Raw genomic sequence first — 22400 nt, forward strand, 5'->3', positions numbered from 1 at the left:
TATTAAGCAGATATCTTAGAGGGAGAAAATAAAATCTTAAAAGTTACAAACTAAGAGCTTCTCTAAATCTATGAAAATTGATAGTATTTCAGGAATAAAGTTACAAGAAATGGTACTGAAAAGAGATATGGTAATTTTCCGACGTCTCGTATACGCAGGTAAGGATGACATGGAGATGTGTGAGCTGAATCTTGAAGAGACAGGCCTCACTCGAAAGCGTGGTGCTGAGATTTTGCCAAGACAGTTTGAAGAAATTTGGGAACGCTGCGGAGGCATCCAGTATCTTCAGAACGCGATTGAGAGCAGACAGGCTAGGCCCACGTACGCGACGGCCATGCTGCAGAATCTGTTAAAGTAAACGTTGCACACTAACCTTGTAGCTGGGAGCCCTTACGGTGGTTCTGAGGGGTGTGTGCCCCAGAGATTTCACCACTCCATGATCATGTTAGCATTACTTAGACAAAGTGAACAGATTTTAGTAATGATGGGTTTTTGTTAATTTGCTTAAGGTTAATTATGGTAGTGAGTTTGGGACCTAAAAATTATTTTCTGCTCTAACTCTTAAATCTCTCATTATTCTAATACTTGTTACACTTGGACAGACTCTGACATTTCTCATCCTTTTCCAACAGACTACCTTAAGTGCAGCCATCATAGTTGTTCTCTAGGAAAAGAGAATTTTTTTAAAACAATCATACTACTTACACTTTTTAAGGATGGCACAGTACCATGGAACTGGAATATTGACTTAAATTTTTTACAAGAATTAAGGCACTTGAAATGATCAAGGCACTGATGTTTTAGTCTGAAAAGCTGCTCACATTCTACTCACATTTTCAGAAACTCATGGACGTTTCCCCTGAAGGTGGAAACTATGATTTTTTTTTTCTCCCTCCTTCACTGTGTCTTAGTTTGAGTGAAGTGATTCTAAAAGTTCTAGAATTCTAGAAAGGGCCTTCCTGTATTTGATGTACTCTGTAATAAAGAGTACTTACAGTATCCTGCACGGATTTGTTTTTCTTTTCTAGCACATTGTTGCTATAAGAATGTTCTTTTTATAATGGGCAAATAAAGGAAATTCAGACACTTTAAAGGCCTAAAAGTTTTGAAATGACTTGTTTTGTTTAGGAAAGGAAATAGATTTTTGGTGGCACCATGGTTTAACTGGGCCGAATTCAAATATTCTTTCAACTTCATCTCAGTTACGATTTTTGTGTCAGAATCTTGTCCAAGTTGTTTCATGTGATTTAGTGTTGTGCTTCAGACATCTTTTATTATTATTTTTTAATTCCCACTGTCTTTTTTGGCCTTTGAGATTTTGGTAATTGTAGAGCTGTTTTATAAGCTTCGTAATTCAAAAGCCCAGGTACTTAATAATTGCTTGTTTCGTGTAACTGATAATCTAAAAAGAAAAAACAAAAACACGTTTTCTTTGTGTGCTGTTTATTTTGATCAAAGGCCAGCTGTTTCAAGCCTAATATTTATGACTTTCATATTAGGAATTGAGAGACAAAAATGCATCAAGGAATTATGTTGACATAATCCTAAGAAGTCTTGTTTGTATTTTAGAATAAAATTAGAAAATAAAACTATTCTCTGCACCTTGCTTTTCTGATTTTTAAAGACCCTAACCTTTGAAATGAATTCCCAGTAATTTTTTTTTTTCTTAGAAAGGATACCTCAGTTAGGAAGATATTTCCAAACTGATTTGTGTTTGTGAGCCACAGACACTGTTTTCAGAACTGTTTCCCTCATAGTGTCTGTCTTAGTGCAGAGGCGTTTATTTATTATGCTACCGTGCAAACGATTGTCTTCTGTTAGGAAAGCACACTGTCCTGTCTGTGCTGTCAATTGAGTATGTGAATGTGATTATGTTTTGAAGGCTGTATTACTGCCCGGATTGACCCACCCTGGGGTCATTTGGTCCCTGTGGTTGGTGACACAAGGTCTGGTTATTGAAATAAATGACCTGTTCTCTCTCTTCTGATCTCTTGCCTTTAATCGGTGTTTTAATTGTATAGGATAGGGAATAATTAGTTTTGTTTCCTAACTAGTTGCAAGTACTGTCCTTGAAGAAATTATTCAAATTGATTTTTAATGACTTGTCCCTTTTTAACTGTTCTCAGAAACTGTTTATATACCTCTTAGATACAATAATAGCCACTAGATGGAAAAATTAAAACTACTGTAATCAGAAAACTTAATATTTTAAAAGACATAAGAAATATACCACAGCAAAGCATTGTTAAAAATCTTTTTTAGTTTTTGACTCTAATAGTTAATAAAATCATAGTTAATCACAAGCCATTTTGTTTCTAATTATGTTACACAGCTGTCCTAGAACTTGATCTATTTAAAATAGTCACCTGAGTTAATTTTGGCTACCAGGAGAATTGCCCTAATTCGAATAGACTTTCAGTAACCTACATACAATAGATGTACATACATACACTCAGAGGTCTGATTGCTGGAGAAACTGAGGACCTCATTGACCTTTTAAGGGAAATATAGTGCTGTCAAGATGCTGCATTACTATGTCACAGTGACACCTATAAGATCGAGGAGAAAACTGTAGGAATCATAAGTAAATTAATTCATGTTTTCATTAATCATTTTAATTAAGAATAAAAATTGCAAGTTTTAACCAGCGAAATCTGCCCTTAATTCTTAATGCTTGTCTTCCGCAATACCAGTTCCTTCCTTACTATACTCTTTGGCAAAGGTAGGTATATCTAAAATATTAAAAATAGGACAAAATATTTTTACATTTAATTCGATTATTGATGTAATTTCTAATTCCTTTAACACATTTTAGATCTGTATAGGGTCAACTCAACGGCAGCGGGTTATCGTGAGCCATGGGTATGCACTGAGAGAAGGAAATTTCCCTAATGCACATACGGCCAGAGAACACTGACTTTTCTTAGTTGTAAAGTTGGAGTGATAAAATGATGTGCTAGAAGCATGAGCCGACACAAAGAGCACTTTATTATTGCTCACATTCAGCTTCCTATGACGACTTTTTAGAGTTCATTCTTTCTAGTAACATAGCAAAACCCTTTTGTTTTGCAAGCAACCAAGAAAAGATCATCTTAAGTGGAAGAGAGGTGGTGTCGGTGGAGGTTTAACTAGGGAATAGAAAAGCATAGGCAAGAATAATAATGAGGATTTATTGTCTGTAGAGTTTCATTAATTGGAGATTTCTTTAAAGATATTTTCATTCATAGGTTATTACTGTGGTTCTCAGGGGATCCAAATATGTAGATCTTTGGTTTCTTTACCTACAGTTTGTTAGGAGTTCTTTGGATCAGCAGAATAACTACTGAATCAGTCAGTTAGTCAATTAATACAGTGTTAGTGGTAGACCTACCTCCTTTTATGGATGAGGGAACAGAGATCCACAAAGGTCAACTAATTTGGTTCTGAATCATGAAGAAGATACAAATGCCTTTGTTCCAACTATGTTGAGAAATAAAACAAGCAAACATTTTAACAGCCCTCAGAATTTGCAAAGGGTTTTGCTTTTGTCATTCTATGCCTTCAGAAGGTGTGACAGGTTTTTTATATTATTTATCAGTAATAACAATTATGGAGAGTCTTAATTTCTCCCAGAAGATAAACTAACAAAGGAGAGAAGGGCAGGGGCAGGGGCGGATTAATCAGTAAACAAGGTACGCACAGGCTTCCTTGTGTTTACGTATCTGCACTGCACTGTACCTGTTTTTCACCACATCATGTGACATTGCGTACTGTGGATTTGTAAGTAAACACAATGAGGCCCCAGTGTACCTTACTTATTGGGTAATCCATCCCTGGGGAGGGGATATCCAAAAATGAGAATAAGGACAAGTCAGGGAGAGCAGTTGTTAATAGCTAAGGTGGAAGAGAAAGGTGATGTGCCCTTGAAGACTACATCCCTCAGGTTAGAAAACACTGAAGATTTTAGGCACCAAAGCTCTCTTAGATCTTTGCTAATTTTTAAAGAATTACATGTAATAGAAGAGCAGAATCTGTAGTTATTAAAATTTGGGTCAAGATAGAGCTGGTGTATTGGTTCTCAGCATATAGAACTGGAGAAGGCCAGCACTAGGTAGACCTTCTGTGCATAGCCTCATTAAGGGTAAAGTGGAAACACTTTCAGAGTTAGAGCCTGACCATGCCAGGACTGGGTCTTTGAATAAAATCAAGTTCAAATTCATGTATTCTTCTTTCTTCATTTGCTAACTTAATGTATGAAGTAAGTTTGGATGCTTCAGAAGTTTTTCTGTTGATAATCAAGAAAACTCAGTGCACATTTAAAAGGAGAATCTCACGATACTGATGTGTACACATGCAGAATCTCAGTTCACCTTCAGAATCCAGATAAGGCATATTACTTGGTTGTTTTCCTTTCACTTTGAAAAATTCATCTCGTTACAACTGTTGCTTAATTTTTCCTCATTAAAAATGTGTATCTGATTCTTTCCTAAATTACTGATGTACTGGAAATACAAATAATAAATACTTTCTATGTTGAACTTCTTCCTGTATCTTGTGCTTTTAATAGTTAAAGGGTGTTGTAAACAAAAAAGTTGTAAATGTTGCTCTTGTTGGCCATGTCTCAAATGGAGTAAGGTGCAGAGGTCTGGGATCCTGAAACTTCATCTAGTCACCAGAACTGGAAGCCTGATGCTAGGTAGCTATAGGAAGAGGTGAGGCACTCAAGGTGATTGAACCATCCTTGAGCTTTGGCCCCATACTCTTACATGATCTCCATCTAGGGAACTGAAAGGACTGTGCATGAGCTACAACTACTCATTGCCTAGATTAGAGGCAAGCCAAATCTTGGCTTCCTTTTTCCAAGCACTTACTAACCCTGTTTGTGGGAAGACATAGGATGTAAAGACAGGGGACCCAATGGAGAGGCCTTCCAAAGGCTGTCAATAAAGCTAGTCTACACAGCCTACTCCATGCTGCTTGCCTGGAACCTAGATGATCCTGGTGGGTCTTCTGAGAGTGGACAGAGACTTGGGCAGTCTTACCTCACCAGTTTTTTTCTTGCTTGTTAGAAAGGACCAGTGCAAAGATGGGTGAGCCAAAGAGTGAGAGGCACTTGTTCCCCAGAGAAGATAGAGTATTAAACTACTCTTTCTCCACCAAAAACAACATTCCCTACAGTAGTTGAAGCACAACTGAAGTGTAAGGGGTGGGGATGGGGCACATTATGTGGCTGTAGTAGTGGTAGATTTTCAATTTTTCATGTGCTTTAGGTGGGCCCATCATGCTTCTAACAAGCAGTTTTTCCTCTGAAAAGTTCAAGGATATGAGGGTGCCACCGTTTTCAGGTCTGTGGCAACTTGTCATCATATCCTAACTTGGAGTCCTTGTCCCACATCTTATTTCTTCACTCTTAAGGATTGAGGTGGGAATAGGGGTGAAAGCCATGTATTTGTGAGACCAACATGATTGAATTTTTAAGGGTTTGTAACCAGAGGGGAATACTGCTTCCCGAAAGTTTGTATCTATTGTTAAGAATTTTTTTTTTTTTGATGTTGAAAAGCTTAAATGTTACTGTCAATGTTTAATAATTTTGCAATCTATTGGCAGCATTAAAGTCTTCATTCTTGAAATCATTTATCTTAATCCGTAAAACAAAACGAGAGACTGTGCAGTAAAACAGACCCGTTTTATTGTAAATCTATGAATATGGTATTTATCATTTTTATTGAAATTAAATTTTGCAGCAAATATACTTGATAATCGATGACATTCGAAGCATACTGAGGGATTCATTTTTCCCTAAAAACATTAAACATTTACTGAACAATCAGTTACATTGATGCCAATCTAGGTATACATACACAAATGTTAGTCTGAGGAAGTTTTTAATGAAGTTATTATGAAGACAATTCACTTGTGGTAGAAAACGAATCAATCATGTCTTATAGTACAATCTCACTTTTTCGCCCAATATAGTGTCTTCCTTTAAAGTAGCTTTGCCTGGGCATTAACAAGAAAAGTTAGATTTTCTTTGGTATGTATATCTGATTATCTCCGTTTTCTTTTCAAGGAACAATTCAGAAATTGTCAACAAAATGATCTACTATGTAGGCAGTAATTGCTTACATAAAACTAATCTGTCAAAGAATTGAAGGTAATTCATACTACAGAAGTTGAAATGTAGAGCATATATACTCTCACCACAGTGTTTACATATTGATACATTTCATGCATTCAGAAAGACCTACATCTTCTTACATAAATAATCATTTTTTATGTACATTCTAATGAAGAGCTTTCCTTCCAAATATTGCTCAGTCCTCAAAAGCAATTAGTAAATTGCACTTGTTATAAATCTGTGAATAATATTTTAAGGGCAGCCAGAAGCAAACCTGGTTTACTATCACCTTGACTATTTGTTAAGCATACTTAAAAAGTAAATACCCAAGAATTATCAAAACATGTTTTCACTGATTGCATTTTGAGTTTTGATTAAAAAGCATCTTCAGAATTTATCAGTCCTCAGGTCCATATTGAATGTCTTTTATATGTGAAACATGGTGGATGCTGGTTCTCAATGTTAACTATATACCTAGAGTCTGATGACCAGTGAATATTCCTGCTTATATTTTCTGGATGTTGAGAAAGTGGATACAATTTTTAAAGCAAATAGTCTCTCTTGAGATAGATTAAGTGATACTTTGTACATTTTAATTTCTTTCCCCATCTTGATGGTTAAATTCTTCATGTCCTGCAGTCAGTGATTCAGAATGTTTTTCCTGATTATCTGGAAGGTAAATAATTGTAAAAAACTTAAGAAATGCCACATGATGTCAAACCAATGTTTCATTCCAATATTACCGCTGCTGGTGCCTCCAGGGGTAAGAGGACATGCTTGCCCTTTAGGATATCTTTGAAGGGTTGGAGATGCACCTCAAATATTTTTAACTTTGTAACTTACTTGGAATATATTCTCTTCTTAAACCTATTTACGTTTAAGGTTATTTAGATCCCCATCTCTTGGGGCAGGGATGGCAAATAGTCTGTGAATGAACATAACTATGCTCCCTTCTAACAACCAAAGCAGACAATCTCTTACAGAGCTCTTCCTCATGGAATTGAAATGTGTCCTCCCAATCTCTTTCAACATAATCCATGTAGCCACTAATAATCAACACTAAAATTTATTTACCATTCCTGTCTTGAAGATGAAGTTCTTCAAGTTTACTTCCTGCTGTGAAAAGTGTCACTTTCTTTCATTCACTACAAAATTTCATTTGAAGTATGGTCCCTAATACTATCTGGTATTTCAGGACGTAGCTGATGTTTGCTTTGTCCCAGACATTTGGTCAATATCAGGTCTTGTGTCCTGTTGTTATTTTATGACGCTAGCGTGAACAGTTTTTGGCTCTGCAATTTTCTTGGCTTCAGAAAATCAAAATGGCACACGTTCTAATGTGCATGTGGTTATACGAGATTATGAGTAGCATCTCGTGGGATTGTCTCACTATCCTTCTTGATTTGTATATTGAGTCTGGTTTCAAATGCAAGCTTTGACGTGCTTGTTTACTTCTAGCACTATAGATCTCAGACAGAATGGACATTGGCTGATGATTGCCTATGTTTACCATTAAAGATAAGGTCCCCCCCCCAAAATTATTCTTAAACACTTTATATAGGCTCTATATTGGTTACAGATAAGTTATTTTCAACAATGCAAAATAAAACTCAAACAAACTGAATGGCGTTTGAATGGATGAGTATTTTAAAAGAGACATCTAGGATGGGAAGGAACATTTCTCTGAGAAGGAAGGTTTAGGGGTTTCTGAATTTACTCAGTATTCACGAATCATCTTCTACATATTTTTCTAAATGCTTTTACTGATTATTATTAGAAATCAAAATAAGGTATTTTATAAGAATCTATATAAAACTAAAATACCCAGTCACAGGAATATAAATTATTAGTGTGAAGATTTCAACCTGTTGAAATGCATTTGACAAATCACATATATAAGAAGAGTTTGGGAATATTAGAAAATAATTGACAAATCACATATATAAGAAAAAAGTGGAATTATTTTTCAAGTTCTGAGTTGTGGTTGCTGAAAAGCAACTCCATAATAGCATCTTGTTCATATAATTTAAAAACAAAACTTATTTAAAATTTGAATGTATATAATTCTAGGCTCTTCTCTCTATATTTTATATACTTTCTGATGATAGTGTATATACAGTTTGCACCTTGCTTTTTTCCTCTTTACACTATACAATGGGTATAATATTTGGGGGATACCTTCTGATGTGTTCCCTTATCAGTAAACTGTTTTCTTTCTTGCAACATTCTGTCCATTATAATTTCACAGAAAGAGGGAAGGAGGGTTTCATTACAGGAAGGAGGAAAATCCTATACCAATCCCAGTACTTGATGGGAAGAAAGCAGAGGAGAGGGAGAGAGAGATGGTTTGAGGAGGTTGAGCAACAAGTTCCTTGTTCCCCCTGGTAAGGCAGCATTTTTGGTTGCTACATGTTCTCGTTGAGAGGTTTGGAGGATAGAAGCTCTGAGAATACCAGTGGATGGGCAGAGGCCTGGGGTCAGAACCAAGAGATCACAATGTGAGGGAAATATGGAACTAGGAACTTGCCAAAGGACCTGGTAAGACCAGGAGAGCCATCACTGATCCCCACCCCAACCCCGACCTCTATATCCAGGTACCATCGTGGAGAAAGGAAGGGGACAGAATCTCTGAGCCTCCCTTTTCCAAGGAAACTGAGTTACTTTAAAGTGATTGCTTAAATTAATGATCAGATGAAATTTTAAAAACTATTGAACTAACTCTCCAACCCTGCCACACATGTCCCCCCCCCCCCTCCGCCCAGTATCTCCACCGCTATTCAGTGGGGAAAGGGCTCATAAGAGAGTTTAGGACAGTTATTTACAGAAAAAAAAATGGAGCCTTCCCTTTTTCATATCTGAGATATAGCATGAGTAAAAGTGTGACGTGGCTATAGTTATAACAAATACTTTCATATGCTTAAAACTTCCCCAAAATATCACTGTGTACCATCATTTACTTAATTACAAATAATGACACAGAGAACACATTAGGCCTATTAAAGGACAAAGGTGAAATTTTTTATTTGAAGTGGAAGAGTCATAAATAATTTACTTGAAGTTCTCTTTGGATTTGCATTTTCTGTGTATGTATAATGATAATTGTGATTAATAAAAGTCAACCTCATTAAGCCACAAAAAGGACCTTTGAAAATGAAAATTTTGTTTATTCTTGGGAGAATTTCATGAAGTAAGTTTTTAGCACAATTGAATCTATGTATAGGACATCTAAAACTGAGGGAGTGTATTCATAGATACTGAATGTGGGAAAAAATAGAAGGAAAAATAAAGGTGAAAATACAGTGAATGACAATGACTTTGCAGTAGACTGGCAACCAAATCAATTGAATTGCTTGTTGTGTGTCAATGGAGCCATCTTCCCAGTAAAATATTTGCCTTCAACATCCTTTTTTTCATCCCTTTCTTCACTTTCAGGTAGCATAACAACAGTTGCATTTATAATTCTTTAGATCATGCTGCTTTGAAAGTTTTCTAACACTTAGTGCTTCAACTGTTTGCTTGTGAGTTTAGGCTGAAGTGCCAGGTAGGAATCTGTTTTTCTTTACAAGGCTGCCTTTCAGTAATAATTACCACACCGAACCGGTAACACTAATAGCCGTCCTTACCAAGCAGTTTACACTGAGGGGCATCTAATTTATTCCTTACCTAAATCTATGAATTTATTCCCATTATTATCTCCATTATACAGCCGAGAAAGTTGAGACTTAAAAGGGGGAAACAGGTTGCTCAAGATTAGGCTTAGTTAGGGCCAGAGCTGGAATTTGACCTTGCCATTGTCTTAACATATGGTTGATTAGGCTTTAAATTGTCAGCTGATCCCCAAGAAAGTAAACGTCAGTTGCCTAAATGATGACATTTCTTGAGGAACTGAGATAACTGATGGGAGGGGGAGCAGGTCATGGGGATCCAGGATGATGGAGATCCAGGAGGGACTCTCAGACCACTGCTGGGCTCTGGTGTCTTCTCCCCTAAGCGTCTGATGGAGCTCGTGGGGGCAGCTGGGGTTTGTCCCAGTGCTAAGGATACTAGGGCTCAGTACTTAACATTTTTAAAAGAATCTTAAATCAGGGAGTTGGAAAGGGCAGGAATGGGATTTCTCTTACCTTCCTGAAAAGAAATTGAGTATCTCTCTCCCTCTCTTCCCTCCTTCCTATTATGGCCCAGCATCTAACATGGTGACTGGCACGTGGTGCTCAAAAATGTTTGTTGAACTGAATTGGTCTGAGGAGCATCAGATATTACTGCTCAGGACACCTCAAGTCAGTATTATCCCCCAGAAGCAGGCCAGGTGGGGGAAGTGGAGCACGACAAACCTTCGTGAGAGCTGTTCCGTTCCAGATCACCTGGTACCTCGCTTTATTGATTTCACTTATGACAACCTAGAATTAAATCGATCTTTCTTATTCAAGAAAGAGGAATGTTTAAAATTATAAATGTACAGCCATCTGAAAGAGCTGATAGGGCTGATTGCATCCTGCTCACAGCTGCCACGTGTAACCCTCTTATTCTCCCCCCCCTTTTTTTTTTAGGGTTGAGCTCACTGGCCCTCTTTCTCTTCCTTCCAAGTTGCACAAGTGATACATGAACATACTCTCATGATAAAAAACCTGGCCCCCAATTACATTCCTCTTAACTGGAAAGATAGTGAAGTGCATCTGTCCTTTCAAATTTTGGGTATGCATTTACTTACTAGATTGAACCAAACAAAATTGCTGATATTTGACAAATTGTGATGACAATATGGCAATGCCATATGGTTGAACCTAATATACTTATAAAGCATATAGTTTTATTATTCATTTATTATATAACAGGAGCTACTCTCTTTTTTCATTTAATGATACGTCTTGGTTTTTTTCTATTCCAGACATGGAGCTATATTAGTAGTTTTAACTGCTGGTTCCATAGTGAAAAATTCACGGCAGATTGTTTAACTATCCCCCTGCGGATGGGCTATACAACTGTTTTAAGATTCGCATCAGTGATGCAGTGAACTTTTGGTACGCATATCATAGTGCACAGGTACAGCTGTTTTTACGAGTATAAATGTCTAAAAATAGGGTGAAAGTGAGTAGCTGAGTCAAATTTAAAATTTTGATAGACACAAATTTCTCTTGAAAAAAGGATTTTCCGATTTACAATCCACCAACAATGCTTGATAGACCTAGTGTCCCCCAGTGTTACTCACACTGGATATTATCCACCTTTTTTTTTTTTTTTGCAAATTCATGAGCAACAAACAATATCTCATTGTTTTTAGATTTCCCTGACTACAGTGAGATTGAGCATCTTCTAGGTTTTATTGGCCACTTGTATTTCGTCTGTGAATTGCACTTCTGTATGACTACGAATTACATCTCTTTGCTCGTTTTAATATTTGTCTTTTTATTGATGTGAAAGAGCTCTTCTTATTGATGTTCATCCTTTGTAATGTATTTTGTAAACATTTTTCTCCCACCTTATTGCATCCCTGTTGATTTTATTTATGGTGTATTTTTTTCTACAGATGTCATCTTCTTAATGGTTTCTGGGGTGGTGTCTTAATTAAGGAGTTCTTTTTTTTAGCCCAAGATTATACAAATATTTAAAAAATATTTTTTCTCATGCTTACATAGTTTTGATTTCAGGCTTGGATCCTTGATGTAGAATTCACTAGTGCGTTATAAGGAACTAATTTTCCTTTTTTTCTAAATGTAACTCTAATTGTACTCCAACCATTACTGACTGGTCCATGTTTCCTACTGGTTTGAAATGCTTGTTACATACAAATTCGCTAATATATAAGGCCCTGTCTGGGGGTTATATTTTGCTCTATTGAGGTATTGTCTATCTCTGTGTCCTAAATATTATTCCTTTACATATGGTTTACTGTCTTACTGAGCAGCCCTCCATGAGTGTACTTTTAAGATTTTCTCTTGTACTTTTTCATTTCCATAGAAACTTTAGAACCAAGGAGTCCTGGTGGCGCAGTGTTAAGCGTTTGGCTGCTAACCAAAAGGTTGGCAGTTGAATCCACCAGCCACTCCTTGGAAACCATATGGGGCAGTTCTATTCTGTCCTACAGGGTCGCTGTGAGTCAGAATTGACTTGACAGCAACGTTTTTTGTTTGATTTTAGAACCAGAATGTCAAATTCCATAAAGGATCCTGTGGGATTTTCATTGGGATTAATTTGGGTGAAATTGACATCATTATCATCCTCACTTCCCTGAGTAGATACCCTGTCCTTTATATTCTTTGTAAAGATCCTTTATAAACATTATTTCTATACCCCTTCCAGTAATCCAATGAGTTGGGCTGTATTAGTCTTATTATCCAACAAGGAAATTGAGGTTTAGAGAAGTTAAGTAATTTGTCCAAGGCCACTTGATTAGTAAATTGCTGAGCCAAAAATTTAATCACAATTTGTCTGGACTCCAGTACATTGGAGTAATTATCTTTGAAGTGTTAATACTTTAAAGGAACAGGGTATGGCTCATCAAGGAAGAGGCTAAATCTCTCATGAGTACAAGCAGATGGCCACAAGTCCCCCGAAAGGAAATTAGGAGCTGTGGTCACTAGAATGAGCAAGAGGACGGTAAAAGCAAACAAACAAAACCAACAGAACTGATAATGACATGAGTCTGAGAGGATCAACACTGAGCACAATTTCAGTTGTGTGATTAGAAGGTCATGACTGGAAAAAGCTGGCATCATTCCCTGAGCCTCACACACACCTAAAGTCTGGCTCATGATTAGAAGGCCCATTATATCTTGACTTCTTCCTTCTAAAGAGCATCTTAAATCTTCACTGTCTAGAAATAGAGGATTGATTATATATGATAAAACATCTACAGAATGAACTACTATGCAATCATTAAAAATGGAATTATAGAATATATTTAAGGAAATGTTCTAAGTAAAAAAAGCATTAAGCTAATTTGGTTCTATTTTGCTTTAGAAAATAAATTCTACATAAACATGTAAACCAAAAGATAATAGTGATTAATGCAATGAATTACACATGATACTTTGCTATATTTTTCCAGAGTTCTTATGATAAACTGATGAATGCTACTATGTTTGCAGACAACTCCCCAACTTACAACAGGGTTCTGTTCTGACAGCTTTGTTGTAAGTTGGATCTGATGTAAGTCAAATACCGCATTTTTTTTTTTAGTTTTCATTATTATTGCTATATATTATCAGTAACTTTATAAATCCGATCTTTACTTGTCTTTGGGGGATGGAAGCATTACATATAAATTAAAAATATGATGACATCAGCAAATTATGTACTGCAATGTTGTATGTATTGTATGTAGTACGTATTACTAACCATAAGATGTACAAAAACAAACAAAAAACCAAAAAAACTGGATAGTCGTAAGTGTGGTTCATTGTAACTCGAATATGTTGTAAATTGGGGACTAGCTGTATATATACACATATGTACACACACACACACACACTGCCACTGAGTCGATTTTGACTCACGATGACCCCATGTGTATATTTTTATATATTTTAAAAAGTCCCAATTAAGGTAGACCATGTAACATACTGTCTTAAAACTGACACACCTTCTTTTCCTCCCTACTGGTCTTAATACTGCACAGGGCTTAGAGCAGTAGTTCTTAAAATGTGGCTGTATCTGGGCCCTACCACAGACCTACTGAATCAGAAACAGCACAGCTGGGCTCAGTAATGTGTTTTCTAACAAGCTGTGCTCTGGGTTATTCTAATGCTCACTGAAGTTAGAGAGCCATGGGTTTAAAAGATTAATAATGAGTTTCTTGGAGCAATGAATTCTTGGGTCTGTAAAGTTAGTGTGCTTGACCTACCTGCACGTGGCTCCCTTTCCCTGAGTGACCTCACATTTCTCTTCGGGGCCACAGAGACGTGGGTCCAGGTGGTCCAGGCCCCCCTGCCTCTCATATCTGGGTCTGCAGCGACATTCCGCTTCCTTGGTCCACTCATTCATTACACACTGGGCAAATTTCCCGCAGGCCAGGAATTTGCAGGGATCTGCTTTATCAGCTGTAAGAGACAGGGCAGATTTTAGTGAACGCATGGATGTGTAAGCAGTGAAGCTGGCAGAAGTTGAAGGCAAGAGATCAAATGTATTAGCCATCACCCCATTTTGTTGTGGGTTGCACAGGAGTGAAAGCAGGCTGGAGTAAAAACAGAACCACAGATTTCTGTATCTTTGAAAAATGAGATTATAGACACAGATGATAACACACATATTTAGTTCCAAATATTACACACAAACTTTGGTGTGCATCCGAATCACTTGGAGGCCTTGTTAGAACACAGATGCTGAGGCCCACCATCAGAGTTTCTGACTGAGGCAGTTTGGGAGGGGGACTGAGAATTCGTATCCCAAGAAACTGCCTGCTGAAGCTAATGCTTCTGACCTGGACAGCACAGTTTGAGAATCACTGCATTAGACAGTGGAGTTTTGTTTGTTTGTTTTTGTTTATTTTCAGGTAAGCATGTGTTGTAAACTTATTTTAGTATCTATATGTATCTAATATCAGAGAAACCTAATACATAGTAGTCATTTTTGTGGACAATTTTGAGAGCCCAGAATCAATTCCCCACTTAAAAAAAAAAATTTCTCATAGCCTTTTGCTGATCCCTGAGACTCTATTGTTAGAGATTATTTCCTTTGGCTTAATTATTCCCCTATTAAAATTAAAATAGACCTCTTGTTTCTATTCTGCTTTTATCATTAATTGTTCTGTTTCACTTTATTCTTAATTTCATAGAGTTGCCTTAAATTCTTTTGGAAGCAGACTATAATAAATCGAGTGAATCTCAGAAAGATTTAGCTCTGGAAGGACTTAGCCCCACCAGCCCTTTCCTGTCGTTCTAGAACTGAGCATATTGAACTCCGGGGCAGAGAAGGGAATGGCCTCAGTCACCACATGCTGATGGCAGAACAGAACAGGCCTCTTGGTCCTCAGACCACTGTTCTTTCTGCCCTGGCAGGGCTTCCTGTTGAATCCCATCAGCCATTTATTCTTTGGATTATTCTTTCAATAAGCATGTACTTGCACCTATTATGTTCAAGAAACTGAGGGACAGGGAACTGTGTAGAAGACACTTAATTCTTCCAAGAAGCCTAGAAGAAGGTAAGGAGTGAATACAGATAATTCTATACAAGAAGCCCAGTAGCCTGTCTAGTATATGAGGATAAGGTGAGAGGAGAGATCACCATGGAGGGGAATGCTTTGAATTCAGTATTAAAAGTGGGTTGCATTTGTACAAGGAGCCCTGGTGGCACAATGGTTAAAGCTCTTGGCTACTAACCGAAAGATTGGTGGTTTGAACCCACCAGCCACTCAGTGGGAGAAAGATGTGACAGCCTGCTTCCATAAAGATTATGGCCTGGGAAACCCTATGGGGCAGTTCTACTCTGTCCTATAGGGTCGCTATGAGTTGGAATTAGACTCACAGGCAATGGGTTTGGTTTGGTTTGATGCATTTGTACATGCAAAGACTAGCAAAGGCATTCCAAATGGAGACAACAGCATGAGCAGAGGCAGAGAGGTGGGAAAGTCACATCCTTTTTTTTATTGACTTTTTTTTAAATTGTACTTTAGATGAAGGTTTACAGAACAAACTAGTTTCTTATTAAACAGTACACATATTGTTTTTGACATTGGTTAACAACCCCATGACATGTTAACACTCTCCCTTCTCAACTTTGGGTTTCCTATAACCAGCTTTCCTGTCCCCTCCTGCCTTCTAGTCCTTGCCCCTGGGCTGGTGTGCCCTTTAGTCTCGTTTTGTTTTAAGGGCCTGTCTAATCTTTGGATGAAGGGTGAATGTCAGGAGTGATTTTGTTACTGAGCTAAAAGGGTGTCTGTGGGCCATGCTCTCAGGGTTTCACCAGTCTCTGTCAGGCCAATAAGTCTGGTCTTTTTTTATGAGTTGGAATTTTCTTCTACATTTTTCTCCAGATCTGTCCAGGACCCTCTTTTGTGATCTATGTCAGAGTAGTCAGTGGTGGTAGCTGGGCACCATCTAGTTGTGCTGGACTCAGTCTGGTGGAGGCTGTGGTGTGGTCCATTAGTCCTTTGGACTAACCTTTCCCTTGTGTCTTAAGTTTTTTTTCATTCTCCCTTGCTCCCAAAGGGCTGAGACCAGTGGAGTATCTTAGATGGCCACTCACAGGCTTTTAAGACCCCAGACACTATTCATCACAGTAGAATGTAGAACATTTTCTTTGTAAATTATGTTATGCCAATTGATTATGTTATGCTAGATGTTCCCTGAGACCATGGTCCCCACAGCCCTCAGCCCAGTAATGTGGTCCCTCAGGGAGTTTGGATGTGTCTACGGAGCTTCCATGACCTTGCCTTGGACAAGCTGTGCTAGCTTCCGCAGTACTGCCTACTGTCTTACCCTTCACCAAAGGTACCACTTATCTATTGTATTTGGTGTTTTTCCATCCCCACCTCTTCTCTCCCTTGTAACCATCAAAGATTGTTTCTGTTTGCGTGTAAACCATTTCGTGAGATTTACAGTAGTGGTCTCATACAATATTTGTCCGTTTGTGATTGACTTCACTGAGCATAATGCCCTCCAGATTCATCCATATTGTGAGATGCTTCGCAGATTTGTCATTGTTCCTTATCATTGTGTAGTACTCCATTGTGTGTATGTACCATAGTTTGTTTATCCATTCATATGTTGATGGGCATCTAGGTTGTTTCCATCTTTTTGCTATAGTGAACAATGCTACAGTGAACATGGGTGCGCATATGTCTATTCATGAAAGTCACACCCTTTAAATAGATCATTTTTATGGTTGGCAGGGAAGAGCAGGGGAAACCCAGTCTGGAGGGAGCAGAGAATCATGGGTGGGAAGAAAGGGAACTAACTAAGAGAACTAAGTTGAGGTCTGATTCTGGAGAGCCTGGAATACCATGGTGAAGAATTTGAACATTACAGGCAGGTGGGAGCAATGGAGAGGTTTTGCGCAGGAGAGGGGAATGATCAGAATTGTGCTTTAGAAGATATGGAAATAGAACTTAGACTTTTACGAATTAGGATGACTTCAGTGATTATCTGGTCCTCTATTTCCCAAGTGGCAACATTTGCAGAATTCTAATTCAGCAGGATTTAATAAGTTTTATACTAAAAAGGTTCAGTGGCTAAATAAGGTTAAAAAAAATGATGGATGAAATAAACATAACAGGTTTCTTTCTCCCTGCTCCCTTTCTTCTGTTTCTCCCTCAACCTACTCCCCTTCTTTTTACTTTAAAATCTCTTAGGGTCATTACTAAGCTACTGTGTATGGTGAATCTTGAGGTGGAAAACATAGTCTGCTGCTTTGTTATACTCACTGACTATGGAAACAGTGTGTGTGCAGGGGTATTCTGTCTTGTGGGATGAGTATTCCAATGAACAACTATGGAATCACTGGTCTGATTCAGCGCCTCCTTGTGGTGGAGGAAGCTACAATGAGGGACATCAGACCACGCCAGGGGTTTGGGCAAGAGTGGGTCCTTGAAAACATATTTTTGGTCTCCCAGCAAGGCAAACCTGCTAACGGCCTTTGTGTGAAGTTTATCTTACTCTGCAGCTTGAGGGTCCCTTAGGACCTCCAGGCCTCATTAATGTGAATGGGTTTCCCTTCCCTCTCAGTTCCTAAAGCTGGCCATGTTAAGGGATCCTTGTCACTGTTTAGAAAATAGCTCAAATCCATCCTGACAGCCCAGGTGATTGGTTTAGTAAATAACAGCTGTCAGCAACTTTACACGCAGGGCTGTAATCTTGAAACCAGAAGCCAGAAGGGAATAGTTAGAGGCTCCGTTTCCCCCTCTCTGTGTGGAAAAACATATTTAACTGAGGAAGTTGACCGAATGCATGGAGTCTGCCCCTCTGAAGAGTAAGAGGAAGTTTATAACCAAAAGAGTTTCCCTGTGAAAACAAATGTTTCTGTTTTACTGTAATTTCCTTTTGGCCTGGCCAGGCATAGTCTGTGTGTCAATAAAACTGCATAGTATACCTCTCCTCTAAGAGAAGAGAAAGACACCATTAGAGAAATTAGTTTTATCCAAATTTGGGGTCCTTGAATCAGGTATATTTGAAGAACAAGTTCACTCAGTTTTTCTCCTGTTATTTATTCATGACCAGTCTGCAGAGAAGATGTAGGAACCTTCAAATACCCAGCTCAGGTCTTGTTTGCTAGGTATACCTTCTTGGATACTAAGACAACATTCATTCATTCAACAAATATCAACTTGGCCCTTCAATACCTTCAGCATTAATAATTTCAGACCAGCTTATTGCTTTAGATTTTAATTTTATCCATATATAAAATTCTGGATTTTAGATAGATGGAATTTTAGAGCTAGAAGGTATTTTTAGAGATCATCTAGATTAATTGCTCACTTTGCAGATGAGGAAGCTGTGACTCAGTGAAGTTGGGTGTTGCCAAGGTCATGCTTGTTTGTGCTCAAGCCTTCTGACTTCCATTCAGATCCCTTTGCGGACTGTGTGAGGGGAAGTTCCTGGTAAGGGAAGGGCCTCAATGGAGAGCTGTTGATCACCTCCTAATATGGCACATGACCAAAACTAACCTAAACCCATTGCCGTAGAGTTGATTACAACTCAGCAACCACATAGAACAGAGTAGAACTGCCCCATAGTGTTTCCAAGGAGTGGCTGGTGGATTCCAACTGCTGACATTTGGTTAGCAGCTGAGTTCTTAACCACTGTGCCACCAGGGCACATGAAGGCAATAGCAATTAATTTGAATCATAATGGAAAGAGACCATATTTACACCATTGATTTGTGAAACAACACACGCTGCTTCCACTCTTACTATTTTAAAAATATTTTTCCTAGATGTGTTGATGACCCTCTTTGCTTACATGTCATCCTTCAAGGGGCACCTACAACTTTGGGCAACACCTGAGAACTGGATGTGGGCTGATTCTAGGGAGAAAGTGCCGTGGGAGAGATGGAATAGATGGAAGAGAGAGATTGGCTCTAGATGAATGCAATCATAGTGAGCAGAACTTCCTTTAGCAAAGCTTTCTCTGTGTAGTTATTTCATTTCTTTGTCACATCCCAAAGACATTTCTCCTTAGAACAATGGACTCAATTCATTTGCAGGCCAAACAAATATTTGCCTTTACCATAACCCATCCCTAGGCATTTTCACAAAACAAATTAGTCTGAACTTCCCACCCTTTGCTCTTGATTTGGTCAATATTAATAATCTAAACATTATGCTGCAACCACCTAAAATGCTCTATCCTGGACATGGTATCCAGCTTGGAAAGAGGCATAAGAAAGAGACTTGAGATCAATAGTATATTAGGAAGGGAACAGTTAGCTGCCATTTCCTAGAAGAATATTTTCAAGTCATAATCAAACTCTGTGTGGATCTGAAGAAGTGAAGTCCTTATGGCTGATATAAACACTAATTTGTGTGTAATTGCTTTGGCTTCCTGGATCTGCTTAAATCCCTTTTAAACATATCAGTTTTAAGGTTGGCACTAGAGATGTTTCATGAGCCTGTACCACACTAAATAAACACCTAGCATGGTTTAGGGGATCCTCTGGGCTTCCTGTGATTGCTTGCTGGCAAAATGTCTTAATTTTCTCTCCTGGGCCCATGTGGGCAACTTTTCTGCAGAGCAAATCTGACAATCTCTCTGAAGAGGCAGCCCAGGGCACTCGACCTTAGTGAGTCAGGCAGGGTCAGGAACTGCTGGTTAGCAGCTGGTAGGGAAGGCCCAAGTCCTTCCTGGCACCCAGAGGCCCTAGTTTAGTCCTTACTATGTGGAGTCTGGCTGTAACCAGGGCATTGATGTCATTTCATTCAGACCTTGTCCCTGAAGTGTCCCTGGCTTCACCAGGAGTGGCCAAGGTAACTATACAGAAAAAATGCTCCCATTTATTGAGGGCCTATTTTTTTTTATCACACTTGGCATGTGTCTTCATTAATTTCACAACAGTCTTCCAGAGTAGATATTTCTGACCTCATTTTCATAGGTGGGAAAGCTGAAGCCCATTTTGGCTAGAAACTATGAACCAAGATTAACACTGCACCCATCTGCTTACAGAGCTTGGCTTTTGACATCATTCTAAGGATTTTCAAATATGGGGTTTAAAGGAGACACCTCAGGGCTCCAAGGGGGCTAACAGGGGCTGAAGTAGACTGAGCAGGAGGCCCCCTGGAGGCCAGCATCTCCACTTTCATTGGTTTTACTTATCAGACTTCCAAGAATGCTCTCCTTTGAATGAAGGCTTTTCCAACTACACAAAAGCTCAGCGATGTGGTCTTCCACCACTCCTTCATGAGGCAGAATGTTTAGTTGTAGAAGTGCAGTCTGACACTACAGTGGCTCCAAAAATTTTTTTTTTCCTGTTGTTCACATGTGACAGCAATGAACGTGGGTTGAAATAAGTAAGCTGCTATGGAGGGCTTGAAGTATTGTATCAGTCTGAGATTTTCAGGGCAAGCATATTTTATGTACCAGCTTCTCCTCTGGATTTGCTTATGTAATATCTTCTGCGTGCGTTTCAAAACTCCAGAAGAGCATTTCCAATTGGCTAAGGAAGGATGTCTCTCAGCTCCCATCATGTGATCAAACAAGCATTTACATGAATGTTGCCTGCCTACAGGGAACATTTTGAGGCATTTTACAGTTAAAGTTAAAAAGATCATGGTCCTTGCCATCAAGGAGTTTATAAATCCATGGAGACTGTAGGTCCTCGATGGTCCAAAGCTGTCTCTATTTTAAACCTGGTTTTTCTGGCCCCCAGAGCTGCACCCATGCTTGTCAGCCCTTGAAAACAGGCCCTCCCTGTCTGCCAGGCCTCCGAGGGTGAGAGCTTCCGGTTTCTAGCCCCTCTCGGTCCTGCACTGCACCAACTTCAGTTTATGTCGTCTCCCTGATTATCCTGCCACTTGTCCTATATCCTGGGGGCTGTGTATTGATTATCTTTCTGCCTTAGTCTTTATGACTTCATCATTCTCTTCTCTTGCTAGATCGCCACCCCACTCAAGTGTTAGAAAGCGAAGCGTTTCGGTGTTTCGTCCTCTCCTGGGCTGGATTTCAGCTCATTTCGGCAGTACCAGAGTTTTAACAGTGGGCTGGAAGGGGCTGACCGGCTGTTGAAGTCTTGTTTGTGGACGGCTTTTTTCGATGTTAGGAAACCTACTTTCGCTAGATGGCGCTCCATAGCAAAAGAAGTAGGAATACATTTAGGGGATGAAGTTTTAAGCGCTCGAACAGATTTCTGTCTCCTTAAAAACCACTGTGCCCTGCGCCATGGTGGAGGGAAGCGAGGTCTGGAAGGTATTTGTGCGGTGGCAGAGGCAGCTGCAGGGGACCGCTGATGGAGCCATTATTACTTAGTGATTACAGCGGCAGATCCGGCCTGCCTGGCTGGCGGAATGTGGTGGAAACTCCTAGATCATCTTTTCGGACTTCAAAAAGGCAGAGTTATATGGCTCTGGAGTCCAGAGGCGTGACCAAACCTCACGCCACAAGTGACCAGATTTTAAATGAGTCAGAGCCGGGGTAAATCAGGCCACAAGGGCGCTCCTACCGGCAACAGGGGGCAGCTGTTAGTGCTGCCTTGTCCCACCACCCATCATTTTGTAACCAAGGCTTTGTGGCCATGGCTTTATTGGAAATAGAGGAGTCTTTAAGAGCCCTGGGTGGCACAAAGAGTTAACCACGAAAGGTTGGAGATTTGAGTCCACCCAGAGGCACCTTGGAAGAAAGGCCTGGCGATGTAATCCAACTTGATGGCATCTGGTTTTGGGGAGGTCATTACTTTGCCTGGGGCATCAGAGAATGTCAGACACACAGCCCAACAGTAATCTTCAGGGCACGGGAAGCACACTGTTAGCGCCTATGGTACTTTTAGTGACCCATGAAAATGTTTTAATTTCTTTTAAAATCGGAAGGCAAAATTAATATATTCCAATATGGATTATATTCACCTTTTCACCGACGAGTTGTAAGATATAATTTTTAAATATCCTTTTATAAAGGAAACAGGTCCACATAATCATAATGCGGCCCTGATAGTCTGAGTTCCTTTCTCAATGTGTGAATATCACTTTTATGCACTGCTTGATACCTACCCAGAACCCCAGTGCCGTCGAGTCGATTCCGACTCATAGCGACCCTATAGGACATAGTAGAACTGCCCCGTAGAGTTTCCGAGGAGCGTCTGGCGGATTTGAACTGCCGACCCTTGGGTTAGCAGCTGTAGCACTTAACCACCAGGCCACCAGGGTTTCCGCTTGATACCTAGAGCT

The 22400-nt window shown here is 39.2% G+C and overlaps 2 protein-coding genes across 2 annotated transcripts in view; one reads left to right on the plus strand and one right to left on the minus strand.

Annotated features, from left to right (window-relative positions):
* Positions 1-4470, plus strand: part of MYO6 (myosin VI) — a 171093-nt gene extending 166623 nt beyond the window's left edge. The window contains exon 33 of the mRNA XM_064288189.1: positions 159-4470. Within this exon, the coding sequence (XP_064144259.1) occupies positions 159-358 (200 nt within the window). The 3' untranslated portion in view covers positions 359-4470. The remainder of the gene's footprint in view (positions 1-158) is intronic.
* The window catches only part of IMPG1 (interphotoreceptor matrix proteoglycan 1), a 127425-nt gene continuing 106363 nt past the window's right edge, over positions 1339-22400 (minus strand). The window contains 2 exon segments of the mRNA XM_064294647.1: positions 1339-1402; positions 13938-14133. Coding sequence (XP_064150717.1) covers positions 1339-1402; positions 13938-14133 — 260 coding nt within the window.

Source organism: Loxodonta africana, chromosome 1, assembly GCF_030014295.1.
Source record: "Loxodonta africana isolate mLoxAfr1 chromosome 1, mLoxAfr1.hap2, whole genome shotgun sequence".
Lineage (NCBI taxonomy): Eukaryota > Metazoa > Chordata > Mammalia > Proboscidea > Elephantidae > Loxodonta > Loxodonta africana.